The sequence below is a fragment of the Sprattus sprattus genome (genome assembly GCF_963457725.1).
Source record: "Sprattus sprattus genome assembly, chromosome: 20".
Lineage (NCBI taxonomy): Eukaryota > Metazoa > Chordata > Actinopteri > Clupeiformes > Clupeidae > Sprattus > Sprattus sprattus.
The window spans coordinates 24,038,366-24,053,365 of record NC_137918.1 but is presented as its reverse complement, the minus strand read 5'-3'; the positions used below and the strand labels follow the sequence as shown (position 1 = coordinate 24,053,365).

The following is a 15,000-nucleotide window of genomic DNA, read 5'->3' as shown; positions in this document are numbered from 1 at the left end:
AGGTATGTAGTTCACCTGTCTGGCATATCAAACACACACTGGCTCACTTTCTTTAAATGGGGGTCTTATTCACCAGAAACAACCTCCATACGTACAGTATTTGATGTCATCAGTCCTGTGCATGTGACAACCACCCATCTCTCTTTCTTTCTACTCTGAATATTCTATTCTTTACTTTCACCAGTAATCCCCATTTCATTAGTGTGTTCATATTTGATTGATTGATGTTGCCGCAGCAGTACAGCTCAGGGTCCGTAGCCGCAAAGCATCTGAAAGCTAAAAGTCTCAGGGCTGGTCTCAGCAGCTTTTTGAATAGGATTGACTAACTTTTAGTTAGACACTTTTAGAGCTACTTTTAGTAGTACGATAAAAGGTTTTGTGGATATGGGCCCAGGTACCCATTTAGCAGTTAACTGTGTTAACTATATCAGACTGATTTATTAATGACTGACTCATATGAGGCATATTTATGGCATTTAATTAGTCTCAAATACTGCACATGCGTGACGTAGAGAAAGTCCTAAACGGTGGACTCCACTGGCCCGGTCTCACAATTCAACATGATGAGCGAGCGTTGAGCAGAGGGTGGAGCGAGCGTTGAGCAGAGGGTGGAGCGAGCGTTGAGCAGTGGTGAGTGCGTAGGGAGGGTGGGGTGAGCACTCGTAACAGCTCCATGCTTGATGGACCGCATCTGTGCATCATTGCGCCCACAGATACTGTTCTGTGCACTGACAGAGCAGAAATGCTCCCCGGCAAAGAGTGGTTTTCCACTGGGGGATAATCTTCTGTGCGCTCGTGCCACGGGCACGCATAGGTTTCTATGTGTGTGAGTTTAGAGACTACTTCAACACCATATATATGACCTTGATATTCTAGAAACTGAGAGATTTTGTGTTTGTTTTTGTTGCTGTGCGATACAGGAAGAGGCAGATGTGCGACTTGCCATCCAGGAAGCTCTGTCCATGATGGTGGCTGCTTACGCTAACCTTCAGGGTGCCCTGCTCAATCTGATGGAGGCTCTGGTGGCCGCCTACATAGCCAAGGTAAACACATGCACACTGCCTACATAGCCAAGGTAAACACATGCACACTGCCTACATAGCCAAGGTAAACACATGCACACTGCCTACATAGCCAAGGTAAACACATGCACACTGCCTACATAGCCAAGGTAAACACATGCACACTGCCTACATAGCCAAGGTAAACACATGCACACCGCTACAGAGAATGATCACTAAAAACACAGGATGACACTTGAAAACATGTTCTGGAATAAAATGTCCCTGTTGTTAGTGCAATGGTCTTTGCAGCATGCCCAGGAAACCCAATGAAGCACGCTTGATTAGCTAGTGAAAACTGTTCAGTGGTCTGCCAGTGTGAAATCAGTAGACTGGAGCCCTGCTGTCTATAATCTTGGTTCTGTCTCCTCCAAGAGCTCAGTTCTGTGTGAGGGTGGTTTCAGTCTGAGGGAGGTATCAGTCTGGTGTGTGAGGGAGGTATCAGTCTGAGGACTGTGTGTGTGTGTATGTGTGTGTGTGTGTGTGTGTGTGTGTGTGTGTGTGTGTGTGTGAGGGAGGTATCAGTGTGTGGTCCTGGCTGCTAACAGCTCTTCTCTCTGCTGTCTGTGCTCCAGCCAGAGGTGCAGGTGAGGCAGGTAGCCATGAAGTTTGCCAGCACCGTGTTCGCCTCGGACCACGTGCCCTCCAGATACCTGCTGCTGCTGGCTGCTGGAGACCCGTGAGTACACACACACACACACACACACTCCTGCACACACACACACACACACACACACACACACACACTCCTACACCTCGGACCACGTGCCCTCCAGATACCTGCTGCTGCTTGCTGCTGGAGACCCGTGAGTACACACACACACACACACACACTCCTGCACACACACACACACACTCCTACACCTCGGACCACGTGCCCTCCAGATACCTGCTGCTGCTTGCTGCTGGAGACCCGTGAGTTCACATGCAAGCACACACTCTTACACACACACACACACACACACACACACACACACACACACACACACACACACACACTCCTGCACACACTACTGCACACACTCATACACACACACACACACACACACACACGCATACAGTCCCACACACACTCTACATACACACACACACACTCACTCCTGCACACACTCACTCCTGCACACACTCACTCCTGCACACACACACTTCTGCACACACACACACACACACTCTCTCCTGCAAACACACACACGCATGCACACCTGCATGCATACTCTCATGCACACACGCACACACACACTCCTGCACGCACGCACACACGCATGCACACACTTCTACACAAACACATACACTCTCATACACACACACACTCCTGCACACACACACGCATGCACACTCCTGCACACACTCACTCTTACCCATACAGAAACTGCTGTAAATGTGTCATTGGATAGGTACCGGTGCTGCCAGATGCTTTGGTATTTGAGTGGTTATAGTCATGTAATAAACCTGTGTGTCGTGTGTCGTGTGTCGTGTGTCGTGTGTCGTGTGTCGTGTGTCGTGTGTCGTGTGTGTGTGTGTGTGTCTCCAGGCGTGAGGAGGTGCATGGTGAGGCCCAGCGAGTCTTGAGGGCTATCCCACATGAGCGCTCTGAGAAGGAGGGGGCCAAACCCCCAGTACCCTCTTTCCCTGAGATGGTGCGCTACATCCACGAGAAGGTGAGGGACACACACACACACACACACACACTCACACACACACACACACACACACACACACTGATGATGATGAGCCCAGTTAATGTAGTGCTGGTTCAGTCATTACTAGTGTATACTTCATGAGTTAATGTAGTGCTGGTTCAGTTAATGTAGTGCTGGTTCAGTCATTACTAGTGTATACTTCATGAGTTAATGTAGTGCTGGTTCAGTTAATGTAGTGCTGGTTCAGTCAGTACTAGTGTATACTTCATGAGTTAATGTAGTGCTGGTTCAGTCAGTACTAGTGTATACTTCTTGAGTTAATGTAGTGGCGGTTCAGTCATTACTAGTGTATACTTCATGAGTTAATGTAGTGCTGGTTCAGTCATTACTAGTGTATACTTCATGAGTTAATGTAGTGCTGGTTCAGTCATTACTAGTGTATACTTCATGAGTTAATTTAGTGCTGGTTCAGTCATTACTAGTGTATACTTCATGAGTTAATGTAGTGCTGGTTCAGTGCTGGTTCAGTCATTGCTAGTGTATACTTCATGAGTTAATGTAGTGCTGGTTCAGTCATTACTAGTGTATACTTCATGAGTTAATGTAGTGCTGGTTCAGTCATTACTAGTGTATACTTCATGAGTTAATGTAGTGCTGGTTCAGTCATTACTAGTGTATACTTCATGAGTTAATTTAGTGCTGGTTCAGTCATTACTAGTGTATACTTCATGAGTTAATGTAGTGCTGGTTCAGTCATTACTAGTGTGTATACTTCATGAGTTAATGTAGTGCTGGTTCAGTCATTACTAGTGTATACTTCATGAGTTAATGTAGTGCTGGTTCAGTCATTACTAGTGTATACTTCATGAGTTAATGAAGTGCTGGTTCAGTCAGTACTAGTGTATACTTCATGAGTTAATTTAGTGCTGGTTCAGTTAATGTAGTGCTGGTTCAGTCAGTACTAGTGTATACTTCATGAGTTAATGAAGTGCTGGTTCAGTCATTACTAGTGTATACTTCATGAGTTAATGTAGTGCTGGTTCAGTCAGTACTAGTTTATACTTCATGAGTTAATGTAGTGCTGGTTCAGTCATTACTAGTGTGTATACTTCATGTGTGTTTATCTGCCTGGCAGGCTGCACAGAGACTGAAGACTCCTGACAAATACATCGTAGGAACTACAGCTCTGCCCTTCAACCCCTCAGCATTTGAAGAGGTAATGATTATGCTACTACCTACTACCATACTGATCGATCATAATGATCTCCTTACGGCATTTCGGTGTTTTTAACCAGTTCACCTCTCTGTCCGCTTCACCTGTTGTGAATGGACAACATTACCACTTGTGTTATTATAAGTTCACAGTCAGTTGATGACCTTATTTGTAATCTGTGTGTATCTCCCTCAGATCATGATGTGTCTGAGGATGTGTTTGTAATCTCAGTGTCTCTCTCTGTCCGTCTTTAGATCATGATCTATCTGAGGATGTGTTCGTAATCTGTGTCTCTCTGTCCCTCCTTAGATCACGGTGTTTGTAATCTCAGTGTCTCTCTGTCCCTCTTTAGATCATGATGAGGATCTGTTTGTAATCTGTGTCCCTCTCTCTCTGTCCCTCTTTAGATCATGATGAATCTGAGGATGTGTTTGTAATCTGTGTGTCTCTCTCTGTCCCTCCCTCTTCAGATTATGATGTATCTGAGGATGTGTTTGTAATGTGTGTCTCTCTCTGTCCCTCTTTAGATCATGATGTATCTGCGGATGTGTTTGTAATCTCAGTGTGTGTGTCTCTCTCTGTCCCTCCTTAGATCATGATGTATCTGCGGATGTGTTTGGCTCACAGTGCTGGGGCCACTCCAGTCTCCCAGAACATGGTGGACATGCAGGATGACGCCCCTGCCATCGGACGCTACATCCAGTCCCTGATCTCTTGCGAGCCGGCCCCCAAGGGAGACGAGGCCAACCCCGTGCAGGTCTACATGGATCTTCTGCAGCAGCTGCTGACTGCTGTCGGAGGTAAGAGCGGAGGAGGAGGGAGGAGTTACAAATAAAAAGCAGTTGCCATAGCGACCAGCAGACATTTTCTGGGATGGTTGACTGGGTTGTATGAGGAACAACAACAATCGTCACTTTTTTATAATGTCATACAATTAGCTGACCTTGTCTTTCCATATGAGACACTCTCTGAAGGATATTAGGTATTTTAGTTTTGTTTGCCTTTGGTCTTCTTAAATGATAACCTCTATATAAAATGTAAACTATAATAATAATAAATTTATACTAAAATGTATCTATACAAAACCATATGAAATGTTCCAGAACTCTTCCAGGAGTAATACTAGTATAAAGAAGCCTGGGTTGTACAGGGTGTCCACTGAAGTACATTGATGTAATCAGAAGTTAGACACGGGGCCACAGCGCTAACACATCTCTCCCCTGCAGCCATTCCTGTGATGTACTGTCTGCTGGAGGTGGTGTCTGTGTGCCCGCACAAACTCGCCCCCAAGTTCATCGACAGAATCGACTGGATCCGGGTAATTCTTTTTTTTAATCCTGGTTAAATGTCATATGAAATCCCCTGTGGTGTTCTTGAGCATACTGTTAACACTGATGTAAAATCTCCACTGACATGAGTCTTTGTGAAGTCTACTGTGCCTTTTTGTTAGCATCACCACTGTATTGAATTTAGCTTGTGGGTTAGTTGTTCTCCACGGTTGAATCTGGGGATTTCCTGATTGTGATGTGTTGTTAAATTCACCGCTGTGCTGTAGGGTATGATGAGCAGCAGTAAGGAGGACATGATTATGATTGGTTGTTTAATTCACCGCTGTGCTGTACGGAATGATTGTGATGGGTTGTTAAATTCACCGCTGTGCTGTATGGAATGATGATTGTGATGGGTTGTTAAATCCACCGCTGTAGGGTATGATGAGCAGCAGTAAGGAGGACATGATTGTGATGGGTTGTTTAATTCACCGCTGTGCTGTAGGGTATGTTGAGCAGCAGTAAGGAGTTGATGTTTGTGATGTGTTGTTAAATTCACCGCTGTAGGGTCTGATGAGCAGCAGTAAGGAGGACATGATTGTGATGTGTTGTTTAATTCACAGCTGTGCTGAAGGGTATGATTGTGATGGGTTGTTTAATTCACCGCTGTGCTGTATGGAATGATGATTGTGATGTGTTGTTTAATTCACCGCTGTAGGGTATGATGAGCAGCAGTAAGGAGGACATGCGAGAGCTGGCAGCTCAGCTGTATGCCGTGATCATCTCCACCATGTCTGGCAACGAGCTCAAGAACGCCGTCCAGAACCTGGTCAAGATCACCAAGGATACCCACGTCAGTATTCACTTCAAGTAGTACAAAATTAGAACATATTTGAATTATTGTACTTTACAAACTTGCAAAGATGTTAATGTAAACATTAATGTTAATGATTTAGCTGATTTAATAATTAAAGGTGTGTCCAAACTTTTGACTGGTACTGTATGTAGCGTGTTGTAGGTATTAGCATGGTTGATTTCTAAGCTCTTATGGTTCTTTTCTATATTGTCTCTGCCACTGTAGAGCCCAGAGGCCCAGCACGCCGCCATCTTGGCTCTGGGCTTCATGGTCAGCAGGTACATGAGCAGGAAGCGCAACCCAAGGTCTGGCAACACACCCAATCAGCAGCAGCAGCAGCTCATGGCTGCCACACCTGCTGAAGATGACGAGCTCATCGCCCGGGCGACTAAAACCATTGGTATGCTGACTGTTGCTCGCACTCTTGTCAGTATTCGTTTCTACCTTTGCTCCACAATTATATGCCTGAGCGTTGAGGTTTAGACCTTTCGAATGCTCGATATGTGCTCCATTTAAATGTAAATTAGAGTCAGTGGGAGAGTGGTTAATAGTCTAGGGGGAAGACAGTGGTACAAGAAAAAGCCGTTTAGTAATCAGAGGGTTGCTAGTTCGATTCCCTGTTGATGTGTCTTGAGCAAGACACTGAACCCCTATTTGTTCCTGTTGTGCAGTGTGCCATCAGTGTAAAATATGTGTATCTTTGTAAGTCACTTTGGATAAAAGCGTCTGCTAAAGGTAAATGTAGTCTGTTCCAAAGAAATGCCCTGATCTTCTGTAGAGAATGATAATGAGTGGTTGGTTGGTTGGTTGTTCTAGGGTCCTTCATGGACAGTAGAATGGTAATGAGTGGTTGGTTGTTCTAGGGTCCTTCATGGACAGTAGAATGATAATGAGTGGTTGGTTGTTCTAGGGTCCTTCATGGACAGTAGAATGGTAATGAGTGGTTGGTTGTTCTAGGGTCCTTCATGGACAGTAGAATGATAATAAGTGGTTGGTTGTTCTAGGGTCCTTCATGGACAGTAGAATGGTAATGAGTGGTTGGTTGTTCTAGGGTCCTTCATGGACAGTAGAATGATAATGAGTGGTTGGTTGTTCTAGGGTCCTTCATGGACAGTAGAATGGTAATGAGTGGTTGGTTGTTCTAGGGTCCTTCATGGACAGTAGAGAATGATAATAAGTGGTTGGTTGTTCTAGGGTCCTTCATGGACAGCAGCTCTCCGGTGCTGGCGGTGGCCGCGGTGACGGCCCTCGGGGAGGTGGGCCGTAACGGGGTGCTGCTGATCCCCGCCGAGGGCGAGGGCTTCACCAAACTCACCCTGGTGGATAACTTGCTGGCACGCCTGCCCTCAGGGAAGGAGAGCACTAAGGTATGGAGACCTCACTCACACACACACACACACACACACACACACACACACACACTGCCCACCGCCGTCCTCATAGCTCTCTTCAATAGGAAGAGGGACATGTTAGCTTTTAGGGTTGAGCTTAACTAGACTGTGTAGCTATAGTACAGGCAAAATAGTGTTTTACATAGCTCATTTGCATATTCAAATTCATTTTCAAAGACACTTGTAATATAAAATGTTTTACTTTTCATGGGTACTTTCATTGTGCAAAGTTTTATTTTGATAGGAGTAAAGGAAAAAATTACATTTTTGAGGTGTATTTTGAATATGCATTATACACATCTCAGATTGATGAGAATTAAACATATTTCCTCAACTAGAATTTCTTAGGACTTTTAGTTTGTTGTTCTGGACACCTCATAGAAATGATCTATGCTGAACAAAAATATTTTACAATGAATTCTTTTTTTGGCTCCAAAATGTGGTATTTTGCCTGGACTACTATAAAATATCAGATTGTTAACGTGTGTGTGTGTGTGTGTGTGTGTGTGTGTGTGTGATTAGATGAAGGAGCGTGCGGTGCAGACTCTGGGCTATCTGCCAGTGGGAGACGGAGACTTCCCCCATCAGAAGAAGCTGCTGCAGGGGCTCATGGACTCCGTGGAGGTAGAGGAGCTTAAAGGGATAGTTCGTTTTTTAAGACATGATGTTGTATGGCATCTACATCACCAGTGTAATGCAATCCACGCTGACTTACCTCCGACAGCGTCCTGTGAGCAGAATTCTCGTCCAGGTTTGGTCAAACCGAAAGTAGTCCGGCAGGTTTCTAGACCCAGGAAAATAAAACGTTTCTCTTCCCAAAACATTATGTGTTCAAAAGAGTGATATATTTGCATCCCAAAACCGTTGTAGTGGAAAAAGTCACACCTCGTTATCACTTGGCCCTATTTTCAATACGCTAATGCAATCTCACAGCTAGAGTCTACCTCTTTGATTCGCGAAAGTTGATTCGCGAAAGTTTGATTCACCAAAGTTGCCTGAGAGAAACGTCCATCACAGGAAAACGATGAAAACTGAGACAACATTTGATAAAATTGACATAAAGCATCGTTTTCCTGTGATGGACGTTTCTCTCAGGCAACTTTGGTGAATCAAACTTTCGTCAAATCCAGCCTTGTACTAAACTGATTTCATATTTGTCCATTTCTGGCACTTTACTGATTGGCCTGACTTGTGCACTAGCAATCATGAGGATTTGAAACCAGCCTGTGAGAAACTAAAATGTTCAAATGGAGGAAGGCTAGAGGTTAACTGGCTAAAGTAAGCAAACTAAACTAAAAGTAAAAGATGTTTACTGGCCTAAGTAGGCAAACTAAACTAAGAGTAAAAGATGTTTACTGGCCTAAGTAAGCAAACTAAACTAAGAGTTAAAGATGTTAACTGGCTAAAGTAAGCAAACTAAGAGTATATAAAGTTTAGTTGTTTGCTGTAATGAATGCACATGCCTCCAGGCCAAGCAGGTGGAGCTGCAGTTCACCGTGGCAGAGGCCATCACCAGCGCTGCCATAGGAACCAGCTCCAGAGCTGCCCGCGACGCCTGGACCTGCACCGAGGAGGAGTACCAGCCACTCGACAGTACGTCTGTGTGCCTGTGTCTGTGCCTGTCTCTGTCTCTGTCTCTGTCTCTGTCTCTGTCTCTGTCTCTGTCTCTGTCTGGGTGAGACGGTTTTCCTGCATTTAGAATGGAGCAAATCATGTTTTTTAGGGAATTCTCTATGTTTCATTTTTTTCGTCAGTGTCAGTGTCAGTGTGTGTGTGTGTGTGTGTGTGTGTGTGTGTGTGATAAGGTTGTTTTCCTGCATTTAGAATGGAGCAAATCATGTTTTTTAGGGAATTCTCTATGTTTCATTTTTTTCGTCAGTGTCAGTGTGTGTGTGTGTGTGTGTGTGTGTGTGTGTGAGAAGGTTGTTTTCCTGCATTTAGAATGGAGCAAATCATGTTTTTTAGGGAATTCTCTATGTTTCATTTTTTTCGTCTGTGTCAGTGTCAGTGTGTGTGTGTGTGTGTGTGTGTGTGTGAGAAGGTTGTTTTCCTGCATTGAAAATGGAGCAAATCATGTTTTTAAGGGAATTCTCTGTTTTTCTCTCCTTACTTCTTCCTCTTTTTTTCTTTGAATTGTTTTTGTTTTTGACTCTTCTGTTCTTTCTTGCCCGTGCACCCAGATATGAAGTGTAACGATGTGGTTCCATGGGTGCTGAACTCCATCCTGTCCAAGTCCGTGGGCAGTGCCAACCCACACGTGCGCCAGGCCGCCTGCATATGGCTGCTGTCCCTGGTCAGGAAGCTCAGCCAACACAAAGAGATCAAGGTTTGCCTTCAGAAATACAGCCAGTTGTACTCACAGTGCCATGAATATAGCCTGCGTGTCGTGAAGAATGTGTTAATTAAAGAACTATTCCGGATCAATTGCTATTCGCTAACGATATGCTAGTGGCTCAAACTAAGGAAATCTCTTGAAATGTGCTGACTTTGACAATATGACAAACTAGTTACTCAACAACTGTTCTAACACAGTCAAACATCAAGCAAGTGCAACACAAGACAGAGCAAGACGGCAAATAAGCTACTTACTACATTGGCAGACAGTAGAAAGCCGGGCGGCTTCAGGCAATGCTACATTTAGCAGTTTTATGCCTATGGACCCTGGTATGCCAATGGCACGGAGGCGATTCTCCATATTAAAAGTCATTTTAGCACCCCACTTTTTTTCAAGCTGTTATTTTAAGGTAAACCTGCTTATCCTAACCCTAATCCTGAAGTATAATTGTTGCATACTGTTAATTAAGCGTGTTTAAACACAGTTGAATATAACATGCGTGTCGTGAAGAATGTGTTAATTAAGCGTGTTTAAACACAGTTGCCGCATGTAATCATCTGTGCCCCACCAGTCTCACTTGAAGGACATCCAGAGCGCCTTCATCTCAGTGCTGTCAGACCCTGATGGTGAGTTGTGTGTTCTTACAGGCATACACTGCTCAAGTCACTCTATCACTGAAAGTTAATGATGATGATGAAGAAGAAGATGATGATGTGTGTGTCTGTGTGTCTGTGTGTCTGCGTGTGTGTGTGTTTATTAGATCTGAGTCAGGATGTGGCTTCTAAAGGCCTGGGGCTGGTGTATGAACTTGGTGGAGAACAGGTTCAGCAAGAGCTGGTGTCCACACTGGTGGAGACACTGATGACTGGGAAAAGGTGAGATGCCATTATACTTCTGTGTGTGTGTGTGTGTGTGTGTGTGTGTGTGTGTGTGTGTGTGTGTGTGCATGCTTGAACCTTGACTTGACTTGACTCCTGCTGAACATCCACAGAGCCAAGCAGACTGTCTCTGAGGACACAGAGGTCTTCCAGGGAGAGGCTCTGGGAAAGGCACCAGACGGGTGAGTGTGTGTGTGTGTGTGTGTGTGTGTGGAAGTGTGTGTGTGTGTGTGTGGGAGTGTTTCTGAGACTTGGTTGAGCAATTCATCATCAAAGAGCTTTGAACGCTTCATGTGTTTGTGTGTGTGTGTGTGTGTGACTCACAGCTTTTCTGTCTCCTCAGACACGGCCTCACCACCTACAAGGAGCTGTGCTCACTGGCCAGCGATCTGAACCAGCCTGACCTGGTCTACAAGTTCATGAACCTGGCCAATCACCACGCCATGTGGAACTCCAGAAAGGTAGACTCAGTGGTTAAATTGGGCCGGGGCTGTCCGGGGCGGAGCCCCGGCACATAAGCGGCCGGGTCTGGAGTTCTACAAAGCAGATCTGCTGCGCAGCAGCTCCAGCCGATTTTGGCAGCCTGCCTAGTCAATTCACGAGCTATGTTGTCCTACTCATTTACAACTTTTCCAAATCTATGTTGTTTTAAAACACAATTCTAAATAATGGTAGGGATAGGCTGGCCTAGACATCTGGAGCAAGTTTGAGAAGTAGGCATATCGCGCACGAAACTTGCGCAGCAGCTCCTCCTCCCAGATCAGACAACACAACGTCAATCGGGCATCATCAGACATATCGTAGTAGACAGGTGAATGGCGAGGTAAGAGAAACAAAATTAAAGGTGCACGGTATTTTGAAAGAGGTCGATCATCACCAATAGGCTAATATCATTAGATATGGGCTTGCATTTTCATTAAGCAGGAAAAATTAACCTTAGACACGCAGGGATAGGCTGCTACTGGTGTGTCAACTCGCAAGCGCTAGTTAAAAAGAACAATGCTGCTAATTCTAAATGATTTAGCAAGTAGTCTATGCGATCTCCGAATCACATTTTTCATTCCTAGTTGGATGAATTTCAAACTTATTTGTAACTATGAATCAGCTCTTATAATGTGACCTCATCAAACACACTCAAAATCTACAGAGTACATATTAAGCAACATATAAAAAATGCTAGAGTTGTTGGCTGCTTGCTTCACTGCTTGTGGATGGTTGCTCATCATCTGAATCTTCCTCCTGGCTATGCGTTGGTCCTTGAACATACACTACTCACAAAAAGTTAGGATATCTGGCTTTCGGGTGAGTAGTGTATTTTAGCATTGACCCTGTGAATATTTTTTAAATAAAAAAAATGTGATTGTAGAAAAGTAACCTACTAACAAATTCTTTCCATTTCCCACCACTTGTTTGTCATGTCATCCATTCATATGGATGTGAATCAATCAATACTAATACAACTTTAACGGTGATGTGTTTTTTGTTTAATTTGGCAATTTATTTACTGTATAATCCACGAAAAATGTGTGAAATTTGCCCCCCCGGATCAGAGCCCCCCCACATAGAAAATCCCAATTCAACCCCTGGGTAGACTCTGTCTAAAGTGCACTAAAGGAGTTCTAATCAGATCTCTATGCCAACCACATAGACTCTGTCTAAAGTGGACTAAAGGTGTTCTAATCACATCTCTATGCCAACCACATAGACTCTGTCTAAAGTGGACTAAAGGTGTTATAATTAGGAATGACCATATGGCTTCTATATCAGATTTAATTATGGGGTTCCACGAAGGTCTCAGATATCTCACTGGGATAGTCCCTGTGAGCCGATATAAAAGGAGGAGATCTCACTGGGATAGTCCCTGTGAGCCGATCTAAAAGGAGGAGATCTCACTGGGATAGTCCCTGTGAGCCGATCTAAAAGGAGATCTCACTGGGATAGTCCCTGTGAGCCGATCTAAAAGGAGATCTCACTGGGATAGTCCCTGTGAGCCGATCTAAAAGGAGGAGATCTCACTGGGATAGTCCCTGTGAGCCGATCTAAAAGGAGGAGATCTCACTGGGATAGTCCCTGTGAGCCGATATAAAAGGAGGAGATCTCACTGGGATAGTCCCTGTGAGCCGATATAAAAGGAGGAGATCTCACTGGGATAGTCCCTGTGAGCCGATATAAAAGGAGATCTCACTGGGATAGTCCCTGTGAGCCGATCTAAAAGGAGATCTCACTGGGATAGTCCCTGTGAGCCGATCTAAAAGGAGGATATCTCACTGGGATAGTCCCTGTGAGCCGATATAAAAGGAGGATATCTCACTGGGATAGTCCCTGTGAGCCGATATAAAAGGAGATCTCACTGGGATAGTCCCTGTGAGCCGATCTAAAAGGAGATCTCACTGGGATAGTCCCTGTGAGCCGATCTAAAAGGAGATCTCATAGGGCCAATAGTTTTCCGCGTCAAAAAAAAGCAAATTCCGTGTCACGTTTTTGGTAATTCCGTGATTCCGCGTCAAAAAAATAAAAACAGCCGTATAATGCCTTTCTGCACGTTAACTGTATGAAAAACTCTGTTGATAGTGATGTTGCCTAGCAACGCTCTTTGCGTGCGTGCAGCACCCACAGTTAAGATACTGTCCAGTTCGGTTTGTCGCTAAGTAGTTGACCATACTGTTCCTTATACATTTCCAATGCTTAAATCATCATTGTTCGACCTGTATGTGATGCATTATGTTCATACTTAATGAAAGTAAGGGTTTTCATGAAGTTGCTTCTCTATCGTGTATTAAATACCAAATTTTGGGCTACCTGCTCGTGCTATTAGTAGTGATTAGCATGATGCTAAGCGGAGATTTAGCTATGTTCTGTTCTTATGTTGATACGCTGTAATAAAGATGGGTTCAATCCTGTTAAGATTTCGACTGGATGAGATATGAATGACATCCATGTTGCCTAGTGTAATGTCCACTATTATATGTATCTAGTATTATTAGTTGTGTAATTGTTATTGTGTAGCAATAAGTCATGGTAATGTAATTCAGTGCAGTGCTAATTAGTCCCCATAAATTAGACTGCTTGGTAACTCAGTGAATAATACGTGCCCTTCTTAGATTGTTGTTTGCCAGCCATCAACACAAGAGAAGACTTAACATTTTTAGTTTTTAATGCGATTGGGAAGATGAGCAAATGAACGTGACTACCCTTGAAAAGGGGGGCGTGGCCGGAGCAGAGTTCAGCGCAGACGTGACATTTTCTGACCGCTTTTGTTCTTTAATTAATGTTTGTTCATTGTTGCGATCGTTGTTGTGTTTATTTGAAAGACATTCAGTCTTACAGGGTAAAATACAGGGGGTTTTGGGCGATTTTGATGCACAAAATTATGTTTCCGTTTGAAAAGTTGCAATTCCGTTTTCAGTGGTCCATTCCGTTTCAGATGGTCCATTCCGCGTATTCCGTCCGTTTTCCGTTTTCGCGGAAAACTATTGGCCCTAATCTCACTGGGATAGTCCCTGTGAGCCGATCTAAAAGGAGGATATCTCACTGGGATAGTCCCTGTGAGCCGATATAAAAGGAGGAGATCTCACTGGGATAGTCCCTGTGAGCCGATCTAAAAGGAGGATATCTCACTGGGATAGTCCCTGTGAGCCGATAGAAAAGGAGGAGATCTCACTGGGATAGTCCCTGTGAGCCGATAGAAAAGGAGGAGATCTCACTGGGATAGTCCCTGTGAGCCGATCTAAAAGGAGATCTCACTGGGATAGTCCCTGTGAGCCGATCTAAAAGGAGGAGATCTCACTGGGATAGTCACTGTGAGCCGATCTAAAAGGAGGAGATCTCTTGTGGCGACAGTGGTACAGGAGGTAGAGAAGTCGTTAGTAGTCGTAGTAATCAGAAGGTTGCTAGTTCGATTCCCTGTCGACGCGTCCTTGAGCAAGACACTGAACACTTAATTGTGCAGTGTGCCATCAGTGTAAATGTAAAATGTGTATACATTGTAAGACGCTTTGGATAAAAGCGTCTACTAAATGTAAATGTATCTCACTCCTCCTGTGTGTGTCTGGTCTCAGGGAGCAGCGTTTGGCTTCAACATCATCGCTGCCAAGGCTGGAGAGCAGCTGGCCCCCTTCCTGCCCCAGCTGGTGCCCCGCCTCTACAGGTACCAGTTCCACCCCAACGTGCTCTCTTTCTTTCTTTACTTCTTTCTTTCTTTCTTTCTTTCTTTCTTTCTTTCTTTCTTTCTGTCTTTATTCCTTTATTTATTATGTATTTATTTATTTCTCTCTCTCTCTCTCTCTCTCTCTCTCTCTCTCTCTCTCTCTCTCTCTCTCTCTCTCTCTCTCTCTCTCTCTCTCTCTCTCTCTCTCTCT

General features: G+C 44.4%; 1 protein-coding gene across 2 annotated transcripts in view; it reads left to right on the top strand.

Moving 5' to 3' along the window:
* ecpas (Ecm29 proteasome adaptor and scaffold) overlaps positions 1–15,000 on the top strand; it is a 33,833-nt gene that overhangs the window by 10,224 nt on the left and 8,609 nt on the right. For both annotated transcript variants that reach the window (XM_080859560.1, XM_080859559.1), the window contains exons 12-29: positions 1–2; positions 921–1,043; positions 1,637–1,740; positions 2,593–2,719; positions 3,837–3,917; positions 4,507–4,714; positions 5,141–5,232; positions 5,901–6,035; positions 6,264–6,438; positions 7,233–7,405; positions 7,952–8,053; positions 8,899–9,022; positions 9,610–9,755; positions 10,336–10,390; positions 10,525–10,639; positions 10,756–10,824; positions 10,986–11,103; positions 14,701–14,789. The exon at positions 1–2 is cut by the window's left edge and continues 65 nt beyond it. In XM_080859560.1, coding sequence (XP_080715686.1) covers positions 1–2; positions 921–1,043; positions 1,637–1,740; positions 2,593–2,719; positions 3,837–3,917; positions 4,507–4,714; positions 5,141–5,232; positions 5,901–6,035; positions 6,264–6,438; positions 7,233–7,405; positions 7,952–8,053; positions 8,899–9,022; positions 9,610–9,755; positions 10,336–10,390; positions 10,525–10,639; positions 10,756–10,824; positions 10,986–11,103; positions 14,701–14,789 — 2,038 coding nt within the window. The remainder of the gene's footprint in view (positions 3–920; positions 1,044–1,636; positions 1,741–2,592; positions 2,720–3,836; positions 3,918–4,506; positions 4,715–5,140; positions 5,233–5,900; positions 6,036–6,263; positions 6,439–7,232; positions 7,406–7,951; positions 8,054–8,898; positions 9,023–9,609; positions 9,756–10,335; positions 10,391–10,524; positions 10,640–10,755; positions 10,825–10,985; positions 11,104–14,700; positions 14,790–15,000) is intronic.